Source organism: Panthera onca, chromosome B2 (genome assembly GCF_046562875.1).
Source record: "Panthera onca isolate mPanOnc1 chromosome B2, mPanOnc1 haplotype 2, whole genome shotgun sequence".
In the NCBI taxonomy this organism is placed as follows: Eukaryota; Metazoa; Chordata; class Mammalia; order Carnivora; family Felidae; genus Panthera; species Panthera onca.
Genome location: NC_138343.1, coordinates 110404733 through 110426034, shown reverse-complemented (window position 1 = coordinate 110426034; position 21302 = coordinate 110404733). Strand labels below are relative to the sequence as shown.

General features: G+C 34.9%; 1 protein-coding gene and 1 long non-coding RNA gene across 2 annotated transcripts in view; one reads left to right on the top strand and one right to left on the bottom strand.

Annotated features, from left to right (window-relative positions):
• TRDN (triadin) overlaps positions 1–21302 on the top strand; it is a 388244-nt gene that overhangs the window by 320338 nt on the left and 46604 nt on the right. The window contains exons 26-27 of the mRNA XM_060616557.3: positions 17912–17938; positions 18431–18460. Of these exons, the coding sequence (XP_060472540.3) occupies positions 17912–17938; positions 18431–18460 (57 nt within the window). The remainder of the gene's footprint in view (positions 1–17911; positions 17939–18430; positions 18461–21302) is intronic.
• LOC132667599 (uncharacterized) overlaps positions 1–21302 on the bottom strand; it is a 63227-nt gene that overhangs the window by 32672 nt on the left and 9253 nt on the right. The window lies entirely within an intron of this gene.

Below are 21302 nucleotides of genomic sequence, written 5' to 3'. Positions count from 1 at the left end.
CTTTACAACTTCACAGGGTTACAGAATCAATGAAAGGCAATAATGCATGGGAAAATGCTAAAAACTAAGGCATACACTAATTCCATTTTTGAAGATCTGAGAGATAAGGGATTTCTGTATATAATGCCTAAAAGTATTTCATTTTGTTTAATTACCTGTCACCAAGATCAAATCACTTCCTTTCCCATATAGATCTTCTCATTTTTAACTTGTTTACTTGTGTGATATTTATCCAGTGGCTTTTGTGGTACCACTTTTTTTTAAAATTTTTTTGTTTCTTTTTTTTTTTTTTTATTTAGAGAAAGAGAGCAAGCAGGAGAGGGCAGAGAGAGAGAGAGAGAGAGAGAGAGAATTCCAAACAGGCTCTACACACTCTGTGTGGAGCGCAATGCGGGGTTCACCCGTGAATTGTAAGATCATGCCCTGAGCTGAAATGAAGAGTCAGGCGCTTAACCAACTTAGCCACCCAGGCACCCCTGTGTGGTATCACTTCTAACCTTAAAACTTTGAACTAAGTCCCTCTTCCTTAAAAGCTGTATAATTGTATACAGTTCAGCTAAGAGTATACATCAATAACATTACTGTTATGGAGTTTTTCTTTGTAACTCTAAAGGGTAGAAGGATGTCTTGCAGTATAAATTATTTCTTGCATTTGTATTTGGCAAAGTGTTTTGCATAGAAGACTAGTTATAATTTTTGGTACATGAAAGAATTTTGAGGCTAAGCAAGTCTGGGAAAAGCTCTTGGAGTTTATCATACACATGGACACATTAAGGAAGTGTGATAGTAAAGAAACCAGCTGAACCTTTTTTTACCCAATGTTTTTCACATTTATTCAACCATGGTAGCTTTTCTGTAATATAATAGCAGTGTTCAGCTGAATGCACTGTGAGGAATGATGTCTTTTACTTAAAAGATTCGGGGAAGCAATAGAGCAAAGATAATAGATTTTTTTTTAAAAAATGAGTGACAACATATATTAAAAAAAGAAAAGAAAAACCAAATGAGAAAGACTGGAGAAAATGTTCAGTTTGCGTCACAATTAGAACAATGAAGTTATGCTAACATGTATAATTTACTTATACCCAGGCATTGCTATCTCAAAATTTCATGTTATTTTTCCCGTAAATAAGGAGACAGAAAATTTTGTTGTAATGTAATTTGGGGGATAAAAATTATATTAAAATTAGGCTGATATGGAAAATTGAGTAATTGCTAGAAAGTGGCAGTCGTGATAAATACTTCATAAGTATCCCTACAGAGACTCATGTAAATCTCTGAGGCAGCAAGTCAACCACCATTTCTATCATAGGCTAATGTTTATTGAGTTGTCAACAGGTATGTGTCATTATAATATGCTGAGAGGGTTTATTACTGAAAAGAAACAATAGATCAAGAAAACTATAATGATTTTTACTCTGTTAGTTGAAGGACATTTATTAAATGCCTTGTAATTCAAATCTTGGAAAATGAAAAATAACTAATATTGGTGTAGCAATTAATCAATTAATCAAGAGGATTTATTTACATACATGCATAACATAATTTCATCTCATAATGATCTGTGTTTCAGGTTCCATTATTTAGCCCACATTATAGGCAAGGAAGCTGATACAAAGATCAATTGTTTCCCATGTTACAAAATTCATGGAATAACATGGCTTCTTTCAACACATCAATGACCTCATTCACACACTCAATTTGATTTCTAAGTCAGTGAACAAAAGACTCACAGTGTATCAAGGTGTCCTCTTTGACTTTAAGGTAACCTAAAATGTAGCGTGCTTCCTTTTGCCAATATATCCTTGGTATATTTTACTGCCAAATTTGGAACCTCAAGTATTTTAGTCCCAATAATATAGACATGAGAGATCAAGGCAAGAGAGGAAGGTGGGTGGAGAAACAAAACAAAACAAAACACCTCAAATGGTGGTACTCTTATTTTGAATTGTAAACTTAAAGTAATCCTTAGATAACAATTCTGGATGATATTAATAACAAAGCAGGGCAGTGTACCATATGTTGGTTAGGGCAGGGATTTTGCTGGTTTATTTCATGTATTTCCTGTGCCTAAAACAGTTCCTGGCACGTAGTAAGAGCTCAGTAAATGATTCTGAATGAACAAATGAGTAAGAGTTTAATTATATGGTCAAATGGATCTGAAAGCCTGTTTCCTAATTTGTTAAATGGAAAAATTGACTTTACGAGGTTTACTATAAATGTTAAAATATTTTTTTAAATGTTTAGCATGGTTCTTGGCACAAAATAAACATTTAACATGTTATCTATAAATTGGATTAATAAGTACAGGAAACAACTGCTTTCCAGAATTAAATTTGCTACAGCCTTTAAAAATCTGAGACACATTCATTGGCCATTTGGCTTCCCAAAATGAAAACAATTTTTGTTTTGCGGTAAAACAATATAACCTTTTTCATGCTTAGCTTTTGATTAACCACTTCCGTACTAAAATCTTATTTTTTTTTATTTTTAATGGTGACTTGAGTATTAGAGTCTTTATTTTTATTTTTATTGTTTTCAGTTCTATCTTCTAAAGATTGGAAGATCTATTTTTTTAACCAATTCAATCAAGCAAGCATAGTTCCATTAGTAGCTTCTGAATCAGTCTATGACAGGTATAATTTTTCTTAGCTGACTTAAAGGAGAGACACAGGGTCTGTGGATCCTGGAGAAGTTGCCTCTATTATGGAAAATAAAGAATACAATAGTTTCTTTTAACATTTCTAAATGCTACTTATGCATTAGTATAGCCAACATTAGTGTAAACAAAGAGTTATTAGCCACTATTAGATATGTCATCTTCTTCAGAGATTTCTTCAACAGTATATATTTTAGAATCTTCGAAAAGTCATAATTTTTAGTTTTCAGGCTTTCCTCAGAATGATTTTCTTCCTTCTGTAGTTTATGGGAATCAAGAAATGCTCTTTTTTTGCCCTTTATAATAAAATTTTCATTGAAAATCCTCTTTTTTCATTTCAATCCAATCAGAAAACCAATTGAGGAAAGTGGTAATGAGACTTGGATTTAGATGTTTCAGGGTGGCAAAAGCAATTTACTACAGAAGGCTTTATAACTTGTCATAGAAGTTGATGGTCTGGCTCTTCTAAATTAAAATAAAACTCAGAAGCTTTTTAGATACTTGCCTGTTAAGAAGTCAACTCTTTTAGAAAGATTTCTGTTTCCAGGCTAATTTGTGAGTTATTCTGACAAAATATTGCAAAATTTACAAGATCCAGTTAGCTCATGTTAATGTCCTGTTTAGTTTATGTCTTCTTTGCTATTCTAAAATATGCTGGTTTCATAATTATTTGAACCTATTCTCAATCCCTTCTTTTGTTTCTCCTATGCCTATACATGCTTTTATACTATTTGTAAGGTAAAATATATTATCCAGTTTTCAAAACTATGTTCTTAGGTCAAATATTCTTTGTGGTTTTTCAGTTTAATGGATCAACACAACATCCATGCATGGGAATATTTCTCAAGCCTGTGATGAAGTGTTTCACACTTGTAAGATGTTTAAAAGAGGGTTGATATTTAATAATTGAATCATATTCCAGGAAAAAATGTTTCAGATGCCTCATGTAGACAAACATGAGGTATCTTTTCTTTTCATATGCTATTCAAATTTAACTCTCAATAACACAGAACATCTTGAGAAAGAAATATGGTACTATTTATTTGACTGTAGAAGAAAAAAAAGAAAAGAAAGAAAAGAAAAAAGAAAAGAAAATAAAAGAGAAAAGAAAAGAAAAAAGGAGGAAAGGAAAGGAAAGGAAAGGAAAGGAAAGGAAAGGAAAGGAAAGGAAAAAAGAGAAGAGAAAGAAAAGAAAAATAATATTAACTACCAGCTCTTTTATTCTCACCTTTCTAGTTTCAGAACATAATATTCTCAAGCTCAGGAACTGAGATTGATGTGACCAATAATAAACATAGCAGAAATAATGGTTTCTTTGGGCCCATGCCTTACAACTTTAGACAAGCCCATCAAAATTTAGACATTTTACTGAGTTTTCCTTCTCATAAACCCTCCATCCCCATCCCTTGCTCTAATCAATGCCTTGACTTTTAAGATAAGGATTCAGCATGGTAAATGCTCATTTCTTATTATCTCATTTCTTTCCTAAGACCCACTTAAAGTATCAGAATGTGATGCAGTAGAGTTTAGGGTAATATAGTTTAGTAAGTCTTAATAATTAAAATATGCTTGGGCCAGATGGTGCCAATCAATTGAAAATGATCAGGAATGTCTATTATATTCCAGGCCAAAACTACTCAAGAGTAAACATAATATAATTTTACTACATCTAAACATAATATGATTTTGTCCTTTTCATCGGTAAAATAGCCATAACCAACATTAATAAGAAATTCTGTACACAAACTTTCACCTTTTATTTTTACATATCCTGAAGCAAGATGATCACAACACAAATTTGAAAAACCTCCTATGTAGAGAAAAAAATGGAAAATTTCTTCTGATGATATGTTTCAATGAAGGCCCATAGAATTAAAAGAGCTCTCTCTTTTCTGCAAGTCCTTTTAAAATATTTTAGCAGCATCTTCAGTGAGTCATTAGGAGAGTATGTTTAGTTGCATGCATTACTCAATAGAGTAACTCTCCATTTATATAGAGTTGTCACTTGTTCATTAAAGACAATGATTGTTGACACTGTGAGACAATGCACAAGTACTAAGAACACAAAGATGATAGTTTCATTGCTGTCCCTGACTAGTGAATTTCACAATTTATTTGTGGAAGACAAATGAGTAAATAATTACAAAGTATTGCAAATAATTACAGTGTACAGAGATGATGGTTTTCAAACGATGCTGAGAGTACAGATTAGGGGCATCTAACTCATCCTGGAAAGAGATCAGGAAAGGCATCCAGAGGGAGACAACAGCTGAGCTGAGACTTGACAAATGAGCATGGTATGGTGAAAAGATGCAAGAAGAGGGCAAAAACATCAGGTGATATGAGAGGGTATGAAAATGATATATTTGAGGCTCTAATAGAAACTGAGAAGGAAATGAACAAGCGGAAGTACACTCAAGATATATTTAGAAAAGGGAATCAACAGGACTCTGTTAACAGCTGAATAGGGAGGGCAAAGCATGGAGAAGAATTTTGGATGATTTTCAGCCTCCTGGTTGGAATTGTAGATGGAATGTAGAATCATTTACCATTATAGGGAATTGTGTTTGGAAGAGAAAAAACTTTTACTTTCGGAAGTTCAGTATGTGGGTCAATAATGGAGTAAGACCATTTATCCCTTATCTTCTTTTGTCTCTGAACTTTTTAAAGTATATGTGTGATACCCGGAATTGATATCCTTTTCTATGCCCTTAACGAGAGGTACACCAAATCTAATTTCTATGACTGTCACCAGAATTACACCCATCCATAAAAATCTGTTTTTTCAATTAATAGGTAAGCCTTAGAGGCTAAGTATTCTTAGAAGACTGAAGTGCTGAGCAGGCACTAAATGCTGAGACATTGCTTGCTGAATGAATGACTGAATAGTTGAATAATCATGGTGTGTTCTCAGTGTTATGTTAAGTTTCCTATCAATAAAAAAAAAGGACTTCTAAGTAATGATCTGATTAACTTCTTCTATCTTTCTATTAGTTCTCTGAAAATTTCCCCTAATCTATTACAATCTAATCATGGTGCAAACAAAACATTTGCTGTTAACAGTTTAATCAACATCATGAAGGAGAAGGACCCAAAGTTACCATTCATGTGAGGCAAAATACACATAACTGAGAGGGTTTGTGAGAACACAGTGGTCAAGGGTAGATGCTTGAATAACAAAAAAGTTTCCATAGAAATTTATTGTAATACAGCCTAAATAAATTTAGCTTAATTGGAATCTAGAAGATTTAGCATGATGCAAACAAAACCAATGAAGATGAAAAAGTCATTTCTGTATATGAATTTCACTAGGTTCATGTATCTAAGAGGCCATGTGACCACAAATCTTAATACAGTAGACCTTAAAGGACTTTCTAAATACTATCTAATTATATTGCCAAATACTTCTGCTTTTAAAATTAAAAGATACCATAAATGATATTTTTACTTCTTAGCACCAGACTGCATTTTTATTGATCCTAACATAAAATAAAAATTCTTCTCAAAATTTAGTTCGAATTGTCAGTGGCAATTCTTGCTTACCAAGTAGCTTTTAGAAGATTAAAGGGCAATTTTCAAAGCACTATTTGTAATTTCTTTTTCTGATGTACAGTGCTACATAAATAATGCTAACCGTCACACAATTTTACATTAAATCTCTAAAAGTATATTTGTAAACATCAGATAAAAGATAATATGGTATTATTTCAATTAAGTAACTTTATACAGTACATTTGATGAACAAGATTGCCTGTATATGTAAACGGCTCTGTAGGTAAAAGAAAAAAAAAAGAATATTTACTCAAATTGATATCCAAGCCAGAAAGCAATTCCTTTCAGAGTTTTATAATATATTTTACATGTTTCGTGCTCGCTTCGGCAGCACATATACATGTTTAACATTTATGTATCTTACATTTTAATTTTGATTATTAAAAGATTAAAGAACCTCATAAAACATGTAGGTGAGTAATAATGTCTTCTAGTAGTATGTAATAAGATTTCTGAACTGATTCAAGCATCCCATAAAAGTCCTTATGATATTTTCTTGCTTCCTCCAAATGGCTTGTTTTTTCAATATGCATGATACAAAGTTTAGATTTCCAAGTCAGTTTAAAAGGTACAGTGCTGGGGTGCCTGGGTGGCTCAGTCGGCTCAGGTCATGATCTCACAGCTCGAGGCTTGTGAGTTTAAGCCCCACATCGGGCTCTGTGGTGACAGCTCAGAGCCTGGAGACTGCTTTGGATTCTGTGTCTCCTTTCTCTGCCCTCCCCTGCTAATGCTCTGTCTGTGTCTCAAAAAAATAAAAATAAACATAAAAGGTAAATTGCCTGTTTGATAGTTCTTTCTGGTTTAGATGTAAATCTACAACAGAGCCAATTTCTGCTCTGTAGTAAATAGCTGTGTAAACAGATATATTATATCTGGAACAGACACTAATTTTAGAAACAAGGTTTGTTCTGTTCTTCTGCCCTTAGACTTAAACATGTTTCCATCAGCAGAAAATCTATCAGGAATTGAGCAAACAGATTTATTAAAGAGCAACAAGCCAAAAAGAAATTAATGCTGCAACTTTTCACGTTGATTATCTAAATGGTGCCTCCTTTGTAAATGATTTACTATTTAGATTTAAATTAAAATTTAACAAGGGAGGCTGGGTGGTTCAGTCAGTTAAGCATCCAACTCTTGATTTCAGCTCAGGTCATGATGTCTTAGTCTGTGAGTTCAAGCTCTACATCTGGCTCTGCACTGACAGTGCAGAGCCTGCTTGGGATTCTCTCTTCCTCTCTCTCTGCCCCTCCCTTGCTCTCTTTCTCTCTCTCTCTCTCTCTCAAAGATAAATAAACTTAAAAAAAGTTTAAATTAATATTTAACATAAATATATCACTTTACCTGGACGAGATCTTAGAAACCATCAATCTAATTTCTACCATTTCTTTTCTTTTGTAAAAGATGAGGAAAGCAAGTTAAATGGCCATGTCAAGGGTCCACAGCAAATGAGTTTCAAGAACCAAACCCAATCCTTAAGGTCTCTTATCTATTGCTTGTCCCAAAACACTGCACATTAATATTTTTTTATTATGCTAGGTCAAGATTTTATTATCTTTGCCAGATGTTACTTTAACAATTTCCTTAGTATATATAAATGTAGATATGCTATTTATTATTTTATGTAATTTTAAACTGCATTGATTCTATATTCATGTGTCTAATATTGCAGAATATTTTTGACTCATTGTTTTCCTCTTCCTTCCTTTTTTGTTCATTGAACATGACCAGTTTTTTAAGTCAATGCATAGTAAAAGCAGAAATGGAAAATATTACATTGATAATTTCATTTGTTTTAATAAAATTTAAGAAACTTAGAAAATACAAAAAAATACGAAAGCTATATTAAAAATATTTTTTAAAATCCTAAAATCCCTGTAAATAAAATAAACAAATATATGTATTTATATACCTATTATATTGCTTCCTACTGTTTGAAACATAGCCTGTGATATGGAGCCAGTTACTATCTCTATGAGAACAACAGAATTACAATGATTTGGTTTCCTTTGTAAAAAAATAAAAAATTCTTCTGTTATATGAATTTCATTTCACATCACGTCCTTTATAGAACTCAATCACAAATATCTGAGTAGAATATTACTGTCATCTATATTGAAAAGTTGACACACTAGAATCAACATAAGCATGTTCTGTTTTTAACTTTATCCATTTATGTCTCAGTAGATTGAAACCTTTCTCTTTGACTCTAATTAAGCCTTATTTGCTGAAATGACATATACAATTAGCTGGAACTCAAAATTGCAAAAAAAACAGTCATAGATTTTGTTAAATGAATACTATTAATAAATGTAGTCATGGTTCTCAAACAGAGGTTCTCAAATTTCAACATGTGTCTGATATGCCTGGAGCGCTGGGCTCACCCCTAGAGTTTATGATTCTGGAGGTCAGGGATGGGGTTGAACATGTACATTTATAATAAGTTTCCAGGTTATGTTATTGTTTGAGAACCACTACTTTATAGAATTCTCCTCCAACAAGCAATCTACAGTGTTCTTACACTTATTGCAGTCTAAATGTGGATCTAAAGGAATATGTAGGCTTAAACGACATACAAATGCACTTTATTCATTCATATATCTGCAGCTGTGTTTTCTTGTAAAGTCTCATCAGATTTTAAACTGGTACAATATTGTCTTGTAACTGAATGTATGAGATCATGAAACTGAGAATGAAAAAAGCTAAAGAACATGTAGGAGTAATATTAGCAAAATTGTGGTATAGAAATTTGTAGTGTCCATTCCCTCCCCAAAACATCAATTTGAACAACAATAGGTATGCAAAAATACTCTCACAAGAACTAAGGATTCCAGGTGAGGAAATATAGCACCTGCATGAATAACAGAAATTAAAAAAAAAGACAATTGAGGAAGGTAAGAATAGATTCACATTACCCCCACCCCCTCTGCCAAACCTGGGCAGCTTAGCACAAAAGAGACACCCTCTCTGTAGGAGAAGGAGAGTGAAGAGAGCACCCAACTTCACTGCAGACCCCAATTGGCCTTTGCCAGCACCAGGCTGACTCTCAAGGGCCAAAATGGCTCCCATGGTACTAGGCTCCCAGCCCACCCTGGCATTGACAAGTTCCCACAGCCTGAGGGCAGCAAGCATGGTACAAGATTCCCAGTAAGTTCTCATGAACTTGCTGCTGCCCCATCCCACCACCAGCCAACTCCCACAGACCCCATGATCCCAGCCTGCCCCAGCACCAACCTGACACTTGTAGCCCCAAGGTCTAAGCAAGTTTCCATCGACCAAGATTCCCGGGCTGATCCCAAGCCACATAATCACCAGTAGACCCAAGCCCCAACTGGGCTTCTATGAACCCAACCCCTTGCCCTGCCCCAGGACCAGGTCATCTTTTGTGGCCTTCTAAGATCCCAGGTTTTAGACTGGTTCCCACAACCTAGGCTCCTGTCCTGCCCCAGGACCAGGCCAGCCCACATGGCCCCAGCCTCTAGGCTGGCTTCTGTGAAAACAGACTCCAAAACTGTCCCAGCACTGGGCCAGTCCCCAAGACCCAGATGCCAGGCCCTTCCCTGTGGCCCTTGGCATATCAACCCCTGCAGATCCAGGCACTAGGCTATTCCCCATGGACCCAAACACAAGGTCTGCCCTCCTACTGATCCAGGCACCAGATCTGCCTGCCCAAGGTCACCATGAGGTGGCACACCCTGAATCTCTGGATGAGCTGACTGGTGTGAAGCTTTGCTGCCAAAGCCAGTCTGTAAAGACTGAAAGGAGCATTTACTTGCTCAAATATGCACATATCAACATAGAGACACAAGGATCACAAGTAATCAGGGAAACATGACACCACTAAAGGAAACTAATAAAGCTTCCATAACTGACCCTAAGGTTATGGAGATCTGTGAATTAACTGACAAAGAATTCAGAATAATCCTCTTAAAGAAATTCAGTGAACTACAAGAAATTAGAGACAACTAAATAAAATTGGGAAAACAATACATGAATAAAATGAGAAGTTTGAGAAAGAAATAGAAACCATGAAAAACAACAAAACAGAGATCTCAGCATAGAAGAATACACTGACTAAACTGGAGCATCCAATACAGAGCTTCAATAACAGACTGGACCAAACAGAAGAAGGAATTAGTGAATGAAAAAAACAGGTCGCTTACAATCATCCAGTCAGATGAGGAAAAAGAAAGGAGAATGAAAAACAGTGAAGAAAGCCCTGTGAATTATGGAATACTATTAAAAGAAACAACCTAAGCATTATTGGAGTCTCAGGAGGAGATGATAGCAAGAAGGGACAAAAGTTTATTTAAAGAAATAATGGATGGAGTGCCTGGGTGGCTCAGTCAGTTAAGCACCCAACTCTTTGTTTCGACTTAGGTCATGATCTCATGGTTTGTGAATTCAAGCCCCACATCAGGCTCTGTGCTGACAGTGCAGAGCCTGCTTGAGATTCTTTCTCTCTCTCTCTCTGCCCCTTCCCCTTTCACTCTGTCTGTCTCTCTCAAAAATAAATAAGTAAACTTGAAAAAAATTATAAAAAAAGAAATAATGGCTAAAAACATCCCAAATCTGGGGAGAGATTTGGACATTCAGGTTCCTGAAGCTAATAGGTCACCCCACTTATACCATAGTTGCTAAGACAGCCAATCTCAAATGTTATCATCACACACAAAAAAGTAATAAATATGTGAGGTGCTGGATGTATTAGCTAAACTTTATTACGATAATTGTTTCACACTACATATGTGTACGAAACTATCAAATTGTACACCTTAAACTTACATATGTAATGTGTCAGTTATATCTCAAAAAAGCTGGAAAAAATATTTAGATTTTAGTGGTGAGATTTCATTGTCAAGACTTCTTAGCCTACTCTGTCTGTGCTTTGTATCCACTGATTATTAACAAGTCATTAAAACATTGTCTCATAGGTACTCTCTCTTGGCAAGTCTTGATTTTATCCCTCTAGGACGATAGTTCCCACACCTAAGTGGTCACTAAATTCACCTGAGAAAGCCTGCTCCAGGAACCCCAGTTTGGGAACTACTGCTCTAGGACCTAGATTGACAAGGATATCTCAGAGGAAAAATGTATAGAAACATAACACACATATAGCCTGGATGGTTTGTGAAGCCAGGTGTGTTTATTTTGGAAAACAGGTATTTGAGATGATTTACAAGATTTATCCAGTTTTAAAGTTCGCTCATTATAGGGTGTAAAACTTATAAGGTCCTTCTGCTCTTATATCCAAACTCTTATCTTGTATTGAAATTTAATGGTCTTATTTAATGATACTCTCTATTACATCATCTAAGTAAAAAATTTCCAAGATTTTCACACGTATTATGTGTCTAAAATAGTGTTACATCTAACCATTTTACAAAATTCAAATGTTATGATATTCATCTGAATTGTCCTGACTAAATTAAAGTATAATAAATCCATATTGAGGGAACTAATTTGCTCATTAGATCCAGTTATAAGGCAATTTCTGTGGCATTCATCAAATTATGATTTTTTGAGTAAATTCATGAAAGTTCAGTTTCCTACTTCTGCTTGTGATTTTTACTTTTCTTACTTTTAAATTTAAAGTCTAGGGACACCTGGGTGGCTGAGTTTGTTAAGTGTATGAGTCTTGATTTTGGCTGAGGTCATGATCTCAGGATACGATTCATGAGATCAAGCCCTGCCTCGGGCTCCACACTGACAGTGTGGAGGCTGCTTGGGATTCACTCCCTCCCTTTCTCTGCTCCTCCCTCACTTGTGTGTGTGTGTGTGTGTGTGTGTGTGTGTGCACGTGTGCATGTGTGCTCTCTCTCTCTCAAAAAATAAATAAACTTAAAAAAATAAAATAAAATTTAAAGTTTAAGTGACCCCATAATAAGTAGGCTTTAGGACACTCTTGACTGGTTTGGGAGTGTATCTATCATATTGTAGAGGTGGTTGGAGAGTTTAAGATAAATACAGTGCATGGATAAATCTACTTCATTAATGAATTAAGATAGTAATTAGACATATATATTTAAGATATATTAAAGCTATTTGTGGACATGTGAATCAGAAAGATCATTAAATGAGGGGTGCCTGGGTGGCTCAATCGGTTATGCACCTGACTTCAGCTCAGGTCATGATCTCACAGTTGGTAAGTTTGAGCCCCATGTCAGGCTCTGTGCTGACAACTCAGAGCGAGTCTGCTTCAGATTCTGAGTCTCCCTCTCTCTCTCTGCTCCTCTCCTACTCATGTTTTGTCTCTGTCTCTCAAAAATAAACATTAAAAAATTTTTAAAAAGAAAGATCATTAAATGAAATTATTCCATTATTGATCAATGTTAAACAATTAATAAATTTTGAGAGAATTTGTTACGAAGCAGATTACTTAAAAGCCTTTATTGATATCACTCATGTAAACAATTCCTGGGCCAGAATTGTTATTACATTAACCTATATAGATCTATGTTCAAAGCAGACCTTTGGCTATTGATACATACATAAAACCTGAAATTTAATATTTCTTTGAGAGTCAAAAATCTGTACAAGTAATTTATTGGTATATTAGGTAATAATTTTACTGCATCAGAAATAATTTATTAACATATAAAATAATAATTAGATATATCAGAAAATACAATAACCAGTCACATAACACAGGGATGTGTATTAGTCTCTTTCCTTTGTTTTTGTTATTTGTGTTTTTCTTCATTTGGTTATTTGTGGGTTTTTTCCCTGTATCTTAAAGAATTGATACCAGTTGAGCAAGGCATGTTTGTTCCTCATTGTAGAAAACATAGAAAACATATGTGACTACTGAAGATGACACAGTTCTAGGGTCATGAACTAGAGTTGGATATCAGGAGCAACTGAGACTGCTACCTAGTTGTTGCAGGAATGACTTAAGATTTATTATTCAAATCCCATTCAATATTTAACAAGCTTACAGTAAATAGCTTTTACTGCAATTGCCTCAATCATTTAAAAGTAACAAGTTAATCTTGAAGAGAATGTCAAATGAGGTGTGACTTAAAGTTAGCAATTCTATTCATTAGGACTTTGAGTTGAACATTTGGTTATATTCATTTACTTTTCTTCAAGTTCAAGGTATCATTGCTAGGGATAACTTTGTTCCTTTAGCTAACTTACCCATTTGGGGTAGAATAATGGTCCTTCCTTAGATCAGCCTCTAACCTGGCAGCAGCAATGGTCTCACAGCCTTATAGTGAGGCATGTACCCCAGCAGGCTTCTGGTGAGAAGCTTCCAGTCCCAAGTTGCACTCAACTGCTGGTATAGAATAGTAGGTATTCATTTAATTTAGTCAACATACATTTATTGATAAATTCCAATATATCAGGAACCATGCTAAGCTTTGGAAGCACTACAATCCTTGTGTATATGGAAGTTATAGGATATTAGAGGAGATAATAAAGTAAACAGACATTGATATAGTATATATATATATATATATATATATATATATATATATATATATAGAGAGAGAGAGAGAGAGAGAGAGAGAGAATACTATTGGAATATGAAAGGTACACCCAACCCAACTCAGTCTGAGGGATTAAAGGAAAGCTATCTAGAGCAGCTTATTTTTTGGGGGGGGGATAATATCTGAATAATAGATGAGATTTAGCCAAACTAAAAAGGAGGAAGGATGTTCTAGATAGAGAGATCAACATATAAGAAAGCCCAGAGACAAAAGACACCTTAATTTGGTGTTTAGAAATACATTCCTTCAGGATGCCTTGAATAGAGAGTGCAAAATGGTGAAGAGAGAGAAAAGGGTAATGAGATATGTAGCAATTAGATTCATCACTAATCCCACTGACCAGGCAGAGGCAGTTGGAGTTCACAAAGATGGTACATGCTTTAGGCTGAGACGTGATATGTCAAATGACCACACATACATTCTAGAAAATCGAGTGAGGGGAGAAAGCCTATGTTTTCATACCCAGTTTGGACGTTCTTGGTAATTATGAAGAGAAGCAGTAGTGGACTAGACTAAAGTACTGGCATAGTGTACTTTTTGCCTAGGGCTGTGGTAACAAGCACCACGAACTGGGTGGCTTGAAATAACAAAAAATTATTCTAGAGAGAGAAGCCCAAAATCAAGCACAGGCAGAGCCATGCGCTCTTTGAAGGTTTGGAGGAGAATCTGTTCCATACCTTTCCCTTAGCTTCTGGAATTGCCAGCAAAACTTGGTGTTCCTTGGTTTGCAAAAACATCATTCAAATCTTTTCCTCTGTCACCACAGAGGTATTCTCCTTGTGTGTCTTCACATTATCTTCTCTGTCTATATAAGTCAATTTCTGTATCTCTACTCCTCTTGTAAGGGCACCAGTCAGATTAGGATCCACCTACCTAATGACCTTATCTTAATTATACCCGCAAAAACCCTATTTCCAAATAATGTCACATTCACAAGATACTGAGCCTTAGGACTTCAACTTAACTTTTTAAAAATTTTTTTAAAATATTTTTTGTTTTTGAGAGAGACAGCACAAGTGGGGGAGGGGGAGAGAGAGAAGGGGAGACACAGCCTGCCAAAGCAGGCTCCAGGCTTTGAGCAGTCAGCACAGAGCCTGATGTGGGGCTTGAACTCAGAAATGGTAAGATCATGACCTAGGCTGAAGTAGGACACTCAACTGACTGAGCCACCCAGGTGCCCCATTGAGGGAACACAATGAAATCCATAAGGCATGATGGAAAGAGAACAGCAGAATAATTAGATGTTAAGAGCTACAATTGAAATTGACTTGGAAATAAATATATATGGGAGAGGACATGTAAAAACCAACTCTAAAATCCAGATTTCATAATTAAATGCTTTGTGGAAATAAATAGTTGCTCAGTGTTTATCACAACCTGATTGTAGGAATGAGTAGAACTTTTAAGTAAAGATTTCTTAATTTGGCATGGCTCCAAGTGCATAATTGAACAACCTTATATTTGCATACAATTTGTGTGTGCTTGCGTTTTTGTGTTTTTAATTGTATTCATGCATGTTTCCTAGAATTATGTCAATAGGTTTATTAGATTCTCAAAAAGGAACATGACCGTTCAATACTCCAAATGTCACTATGTATAGTCTTGGTAACTTTGCTTTTATCCTTAAATTTAGGCAGAGTACATAGCTGTATACCTGAGCCACACTGGTTGGGCTTGAGCCAAAGCAACATTTCTCTTATTGAACTCTGCTTAGTATGGTGTAATTGGTTCATGGTGAGAGCAGAGGGTGGAACTCTCTGAAAATTATTACATATTTAGGGTAGGTTTTTTTTTTTAATGTTTACTACATTAGACTAGAGTTTTTTTCCCCCCTGAGAACACATGAAATAAATTTATCTCAGGTAACAATACCAAGAATAGTTATACCAGGAATTCTTTTTAGAAACTATTTGTTGATACTTTAAAACATTGTAAATTTTATCATTGATTACATTTTTTATCTTTGCCTGAGTACTAGAAAGCTGAGAAGTGGATTGTCATGCCAAAAGCAAGACAATAGGTAGTAACTTGAACACAAATTTTGTGTGCTAACATAATTCCTGAATTCATATATTTTCTTACCTTCAATTTTCTTGACTCACTTCTCCATTTATTTACCTTCTCCTATTCTCATTGTTTCATTTATTTACCAAATGAACAAATAATAAGGGAGTGCCTACCATGTAACTATATATTAGCTATTGCACCAGTTCCCTGGATCCAATGATGGATAAACATGATCTCTGTTTTCAAATACCTCAGTCTAGAAGGGAAGAATTTATTCAAGTTAATATTTACAGTAGATTGTGAATAACATGATCAAAGATCTAAAAGATAATATTAGTGCATAAAAGGGGAACACAGTCCAACAACCTCAGATAAGGTTTTCTGAAGAAAAGATAGCTGAGCTGAGCCCTGTGTAGAAGTTAGCCAAATAAAAATTGAAGGAAACAAAACTCTGATGGAAAAAAATTTAAAAAATCAAACTCTCTGCATAAATGGTGAGATATTGCATGCTTGGGAAGTAGAAGATTAATTTTGTTAAGATGGCAGTTGCTTCCAACTCGATCTATAAAATAGTGAAATTTCAATCAAAATCCTAGCAAGTTATTTTGTGAATGTTGACAAACTGGCTCTAAAATTTATATGGAATGGAAAAAGACTCAAAATAGCCAACACAATACTGAAGTACAATATCAAACTTGGAAGACTGACACTATCCAACTTTAATGCTTACTATAGAGAACTATGGTATTGTTTCCATTGTTTCTTGCCCTGGTCTCAGGTATGTTACTCGTGTGCTTATGCTGGCTCGCGCTCATCTGAAGATTTAAGAGGGCCTTCCACAAATCCCTAGAACTTGCTTTATCTCTTTTTCTCTCTCTTTCTTACTCTCTCTGCAGTGCTCTACTTTATGTGATTCTGACCTGTGATCTCTAGCTGTCTTGGTCTTTCCAGACTCCCAGCTCCATCTCCTCAATTCAGCTCCATTCTGCATTAAGACCTTATAATTCACTTAAGTCATTAAGCTGAGACAATCATAGGACACACCTCATTTGTTTCCCACCACTTAAAAATCAGTCCTTTGTTGTCTATGTTCAATATCTCTAAAGCCAGTGTTTTGTGTATTTTGTCTGTTTTCTGTAATTTTAAGTGGACGAATCAGAAATCAAGTGAACAGGAATTTAAAAAGGAAAAAGTGATCAATATAGTTAATTATATCCATTGGTACTGGCAAGAAGGGGGGGATTGATTTATTTATCAGAGACCTGATAAACAAAATGTTGGGAATAAAAGCTAGATTTTAGTGAATTTATGATTAAATGGGAGTCAGGAAGTGTAAAAAGCATAACAAAGGTGACATTCCTAGGAAGCTGAGTTAAACAATGATGGAAAGGTACTGGATGAAATTTGTAAGGGAAGGTGTTTTACGGTAGGTGTTATTTACTGTCAAAATCTTTGTTGAGATAAAAAATAAAGAAAATTGAAACTGACTATGGATAAGGCAGAGGTTGACAAACAATGGTCTATAGATTGATTACCAGTCTTTTCTGTAAATAAAGTTTTATTGGAATACAGCCATGCCTATTCATTCAATTATTTATGTCTATTTCTGTGTTACAAGAGCAGAACTGTAGAGTTGTGCCGAGATCATATGGCCCAAAGCCAAAAATATATACTACCTGATCTTTCATAGAAAACTTGTCAATCCTTACACTAGGGACCCAATATGCAATAAAAGCCTGTAATGTATTTTTAGTCATTTGGAGTTCCAAATTCAGTAGCAGTCATTTTTAATGTATTATACTAGGACAGATAACATAAATAGTATTAATGGAAATGAAAACAATAAGTCTAATTTTTTTTATTTTCAACAATAAAGGGTTAAATAAAAGTAATTTCTCAAAATAAAATTATGTGCTCTATCTTAATATTAGACTAAAAAGTTAACATTGATAACAAAATTTGTGAGCAAATTATTTTTTAATGGTGCAATGAAATTAAAGTTTCATTACTTAAAAATAATTTTTTCAATTAGGGATTTTGTGTGGATAGTAAATTACATATCCTGTAGAATTTTAAAAAAGAACAATAGTTGGAGTATGTAGTTTTATTTAGATTTTCAAATATGTAATATTCTATCACATTTGAGGTCAATTCAATAACAATTGAATGACTCATTCTCTAATAATTTTTAAACTTTTTCTAGGCAAAGAAGTCAAGCCTAAGCCTCCACGTATGTCATGTGCATGCCAAAAAATAAATAAATGAAACAAATCTTAAACATATGCTTTTACTCATCCTCTGACTTCATAGTTGAGTATTTTGCTTAAAATCAAAGGCTTAACTACTTTGTGTAGACAATGTGCTTAATATCCTTGTATTTCTAATATCCTTTGTATTTTTAATATCCTCTGTGTTTCTGAGAATATGCTATGCTAAAATTTTCTCTCATCCTTTGTTCACTGAAGATACAAAGCAATACCTCTTGTTAACTTCTCATAAAAATCTTAGTTCACATTTTCATTCTGTCTTAAAATAATTCATGCTGTGATTGATAATAAGGAACCTTTATTTGTCTGTTTGTATCAATTTGCTGCATTCATAAAAAGAAGAAAACTAATATGGCAGATTAAAAAACAATGAATAAAATGTAAAAGAAATATGTCTAAGTACAGGAAATAAATATCTTTGTATAATCATCATTATTAATCTTCTATATTTTTAGAGCCACAAGTAAAAAAAGAAGAGAAACCAGGTATGTATATTTTATATATAGACTCATACTTGCATTCCATATTTATAAAGAATATCAGGGGCGCCTGGGTGGCGCAGTCGGTTAAGCTTCCGACTTCAGCCAGGTCACGATCTCGTGGTCCATGAGTTCGAGCCCTGCATCAGGCTCTGGGCTGATGGCTCGGAGCCTGGAGCCTGTTTCTGATTCTGTGTCTCCCTCTCTCTCTCTGCCCCTCCCCCATTCATGCTCTGTCTCTCTCTGTCCCAAAAATAAATAAAAAACGTTGAAAAAAAAATTAAAAAAAAAAAAAAGAATATCATATTACTCCTTTGCTAATGTGTCCTAGTGCAAATATTATACAAAAATGTTATCTTTCATTAACTCTTTAAAATAAGACAAACATAAAGCATATTTATCTATTCCACTTCTTCCTAGAAAAGATTGTACTTACAATGGAGAAAGTGCTGAGAAATTGATATGGTTTAATTAATTAATTAATAATTTTATTTATTATTATTTATTATATATAAATAATTATATAAATTTTATAATTTATATAATTATTTTTATATATTTATAAATTATATAAATTATATAATTAATTAATTAATTAAATTTATTCTCAAGTTAGCTAACATACAATGTAGTCTTGGCTTCAGGAGTAGATTCTCATTATTCATACAACACCCAGTGCTCATCCCAACAAGTACCCTCCTCAATGCCCATCGCCCATTTTCCTCACCCTCCCAACCTCTTACCCTCATCAAACTTCAGTTTGTTCTGTATTTAAGAGTCCCTTATGATTTGCCTCCCTCTCTGTTTTTATCTTATTTTTGCTTTGTTTCCCCTATGGTCATCTGTTAAGTTTCTCAAATTCCACATATGAGTGAAATCATATGATATCTGTCTTTCTCTGACTGACTTATTTTGCTTACCATGATACCCTCCAGTTCCATCCACATTGTTGCAAATGGCAAGATTTCATTCTTTTTTATTGCCAAGTAGTATTCCATACAATATCCATTATATATATATATATATATATATATATATATATATATATTAGATCTATCTATCTATCTATATATATAGAGAGAGAGAGAGACAGAGAGACAGAGAGAGCTCATCTTCTTTATCCATTTATCAGTTGATAGACATTTGAGTTCTTTCCATAATTTGGCTGTTGTTGATAGTGCTGCTATAAACATTGGGGTTTAAATCAGCACTTATGTATACTTTGGGTAAATTCTTATTAGTGCAATTGCTGGGTCATAGGGTAATCCTATTTTTAATTTTTTGAGGAACCTCCACACTGTAGAGTGGCTGCACTAGTTTGCATTCCCACCAACAGAAGAAACAATTGACTAATTGAGTCAATTACAAAACCCCTATTTTTGCTGTTTATTCTAGGACACAGACATCCTGCCAGAAAAACAGCTCCCGTCACTCTTCTAAGTCCGATGAACATTTCTGAGGGCTACAGTAAGCAGCAGACTTTTTATAAAGAATACACAACAATCTGATTCTCAAAACAATTAAAACTTTTGTTCATGTTTGCCGACTATTAGTGTTATAAGGCTGCTGTAATAAAATACCACAAACTAAGTATCTTAGTACAGCAGAAATTTATTTTCCCACAGTTCTGGAAGGTACAGGTCTGAAATCAAGGTGTAATCAGGGCCATGCTTCTCTTGAACCCGGAAGGACCTTTTCTTGCTTCTCCTGGCTTCTGGTGTTTGTGAGCAATGCTTGGTGTTCCTTGGCTTGAAGTTGCATTATTCTAATCTGAGCCTGTGTCATCCCATGGGCATCTTCTTCCTTTGTGTCTTTATCTCTGTCTTTTCTCCTCTTCTTGTAAGGACACCAGACATATTAGATTAAGGAGCCACCATACTCCCATAGAACTACATCTTCACTAATTCCACCTGTAAAGACCCTATTTCCAAGTAAGGTCACATTATGAGGTACTGGGGGTTGGGACTTCAGCCTATCTTTTGGGGGGAGCACAATTCAACCCATAAAGGCCAATCTTCTTACCCCCCCAAAATGCATGTCCTTCAGATGTAGCAAAATACATTCACCTCATTCCAACATCCGTAAAAGTCACAACCATTTTAGCAACAACTAAGTCCAAAATTCATCAATTCAAAGTCCCACATCTCATTATCTTAAGCATTTATGGGTGAAACCCAGGGTATGATTCTTCTTGCAGAAAATTTCTCTCCATCTGTGAAAACAGAAGACAAATTATCTGCCTCCAAAATAAAATAGTGGAACAGGCTAAGATAGAAATTCCCATTTCAAAAGGGAAAAAACTAAAAGGAAAAGAAGGGGTTATGCGTCCCAAATAAATCCAAATCATAGCAGGAAAAATTCCATTAGATGTCAGGATCTGATATCTTCTTTGACTGAGTACTGTGTCCTCTAGGCCTGCTTGGGTGCTAGCTCTGCCGTTCTATAGAGCCCCCCAGCTGGCAGCCCTGCCCTCTCTACCCAAGGAGTTCCCATCAGCCCAGGTCTTTGAATCCATGGCTCTTCTCTTAGAGTTTTTTTTCTCTGTGTGCCCATTCCTGTCCAGGCCAGCATTGTTTTTACTTGTATAGAATTCTCACAAACATGACCAGTTCTGCATTCAATTCATGAGGGTCCATGTCACTGGACAAAGAGTGTCCTCTGCAGATCTTCCCTCATAACTACATCTCTGTTCCTACCTTCTGCTTAGGTGGATAGATTGGACCTGCAGGTTTGTCTGGCCACTCTCTTTGCTCTGTATCCAGGGCACACTATCTCGATAGGTTGAGAATTTTCCAAATCATCAAGTGCTGGTTCTTTTTGATTGACAATTCACTCCTCAATTTATCTT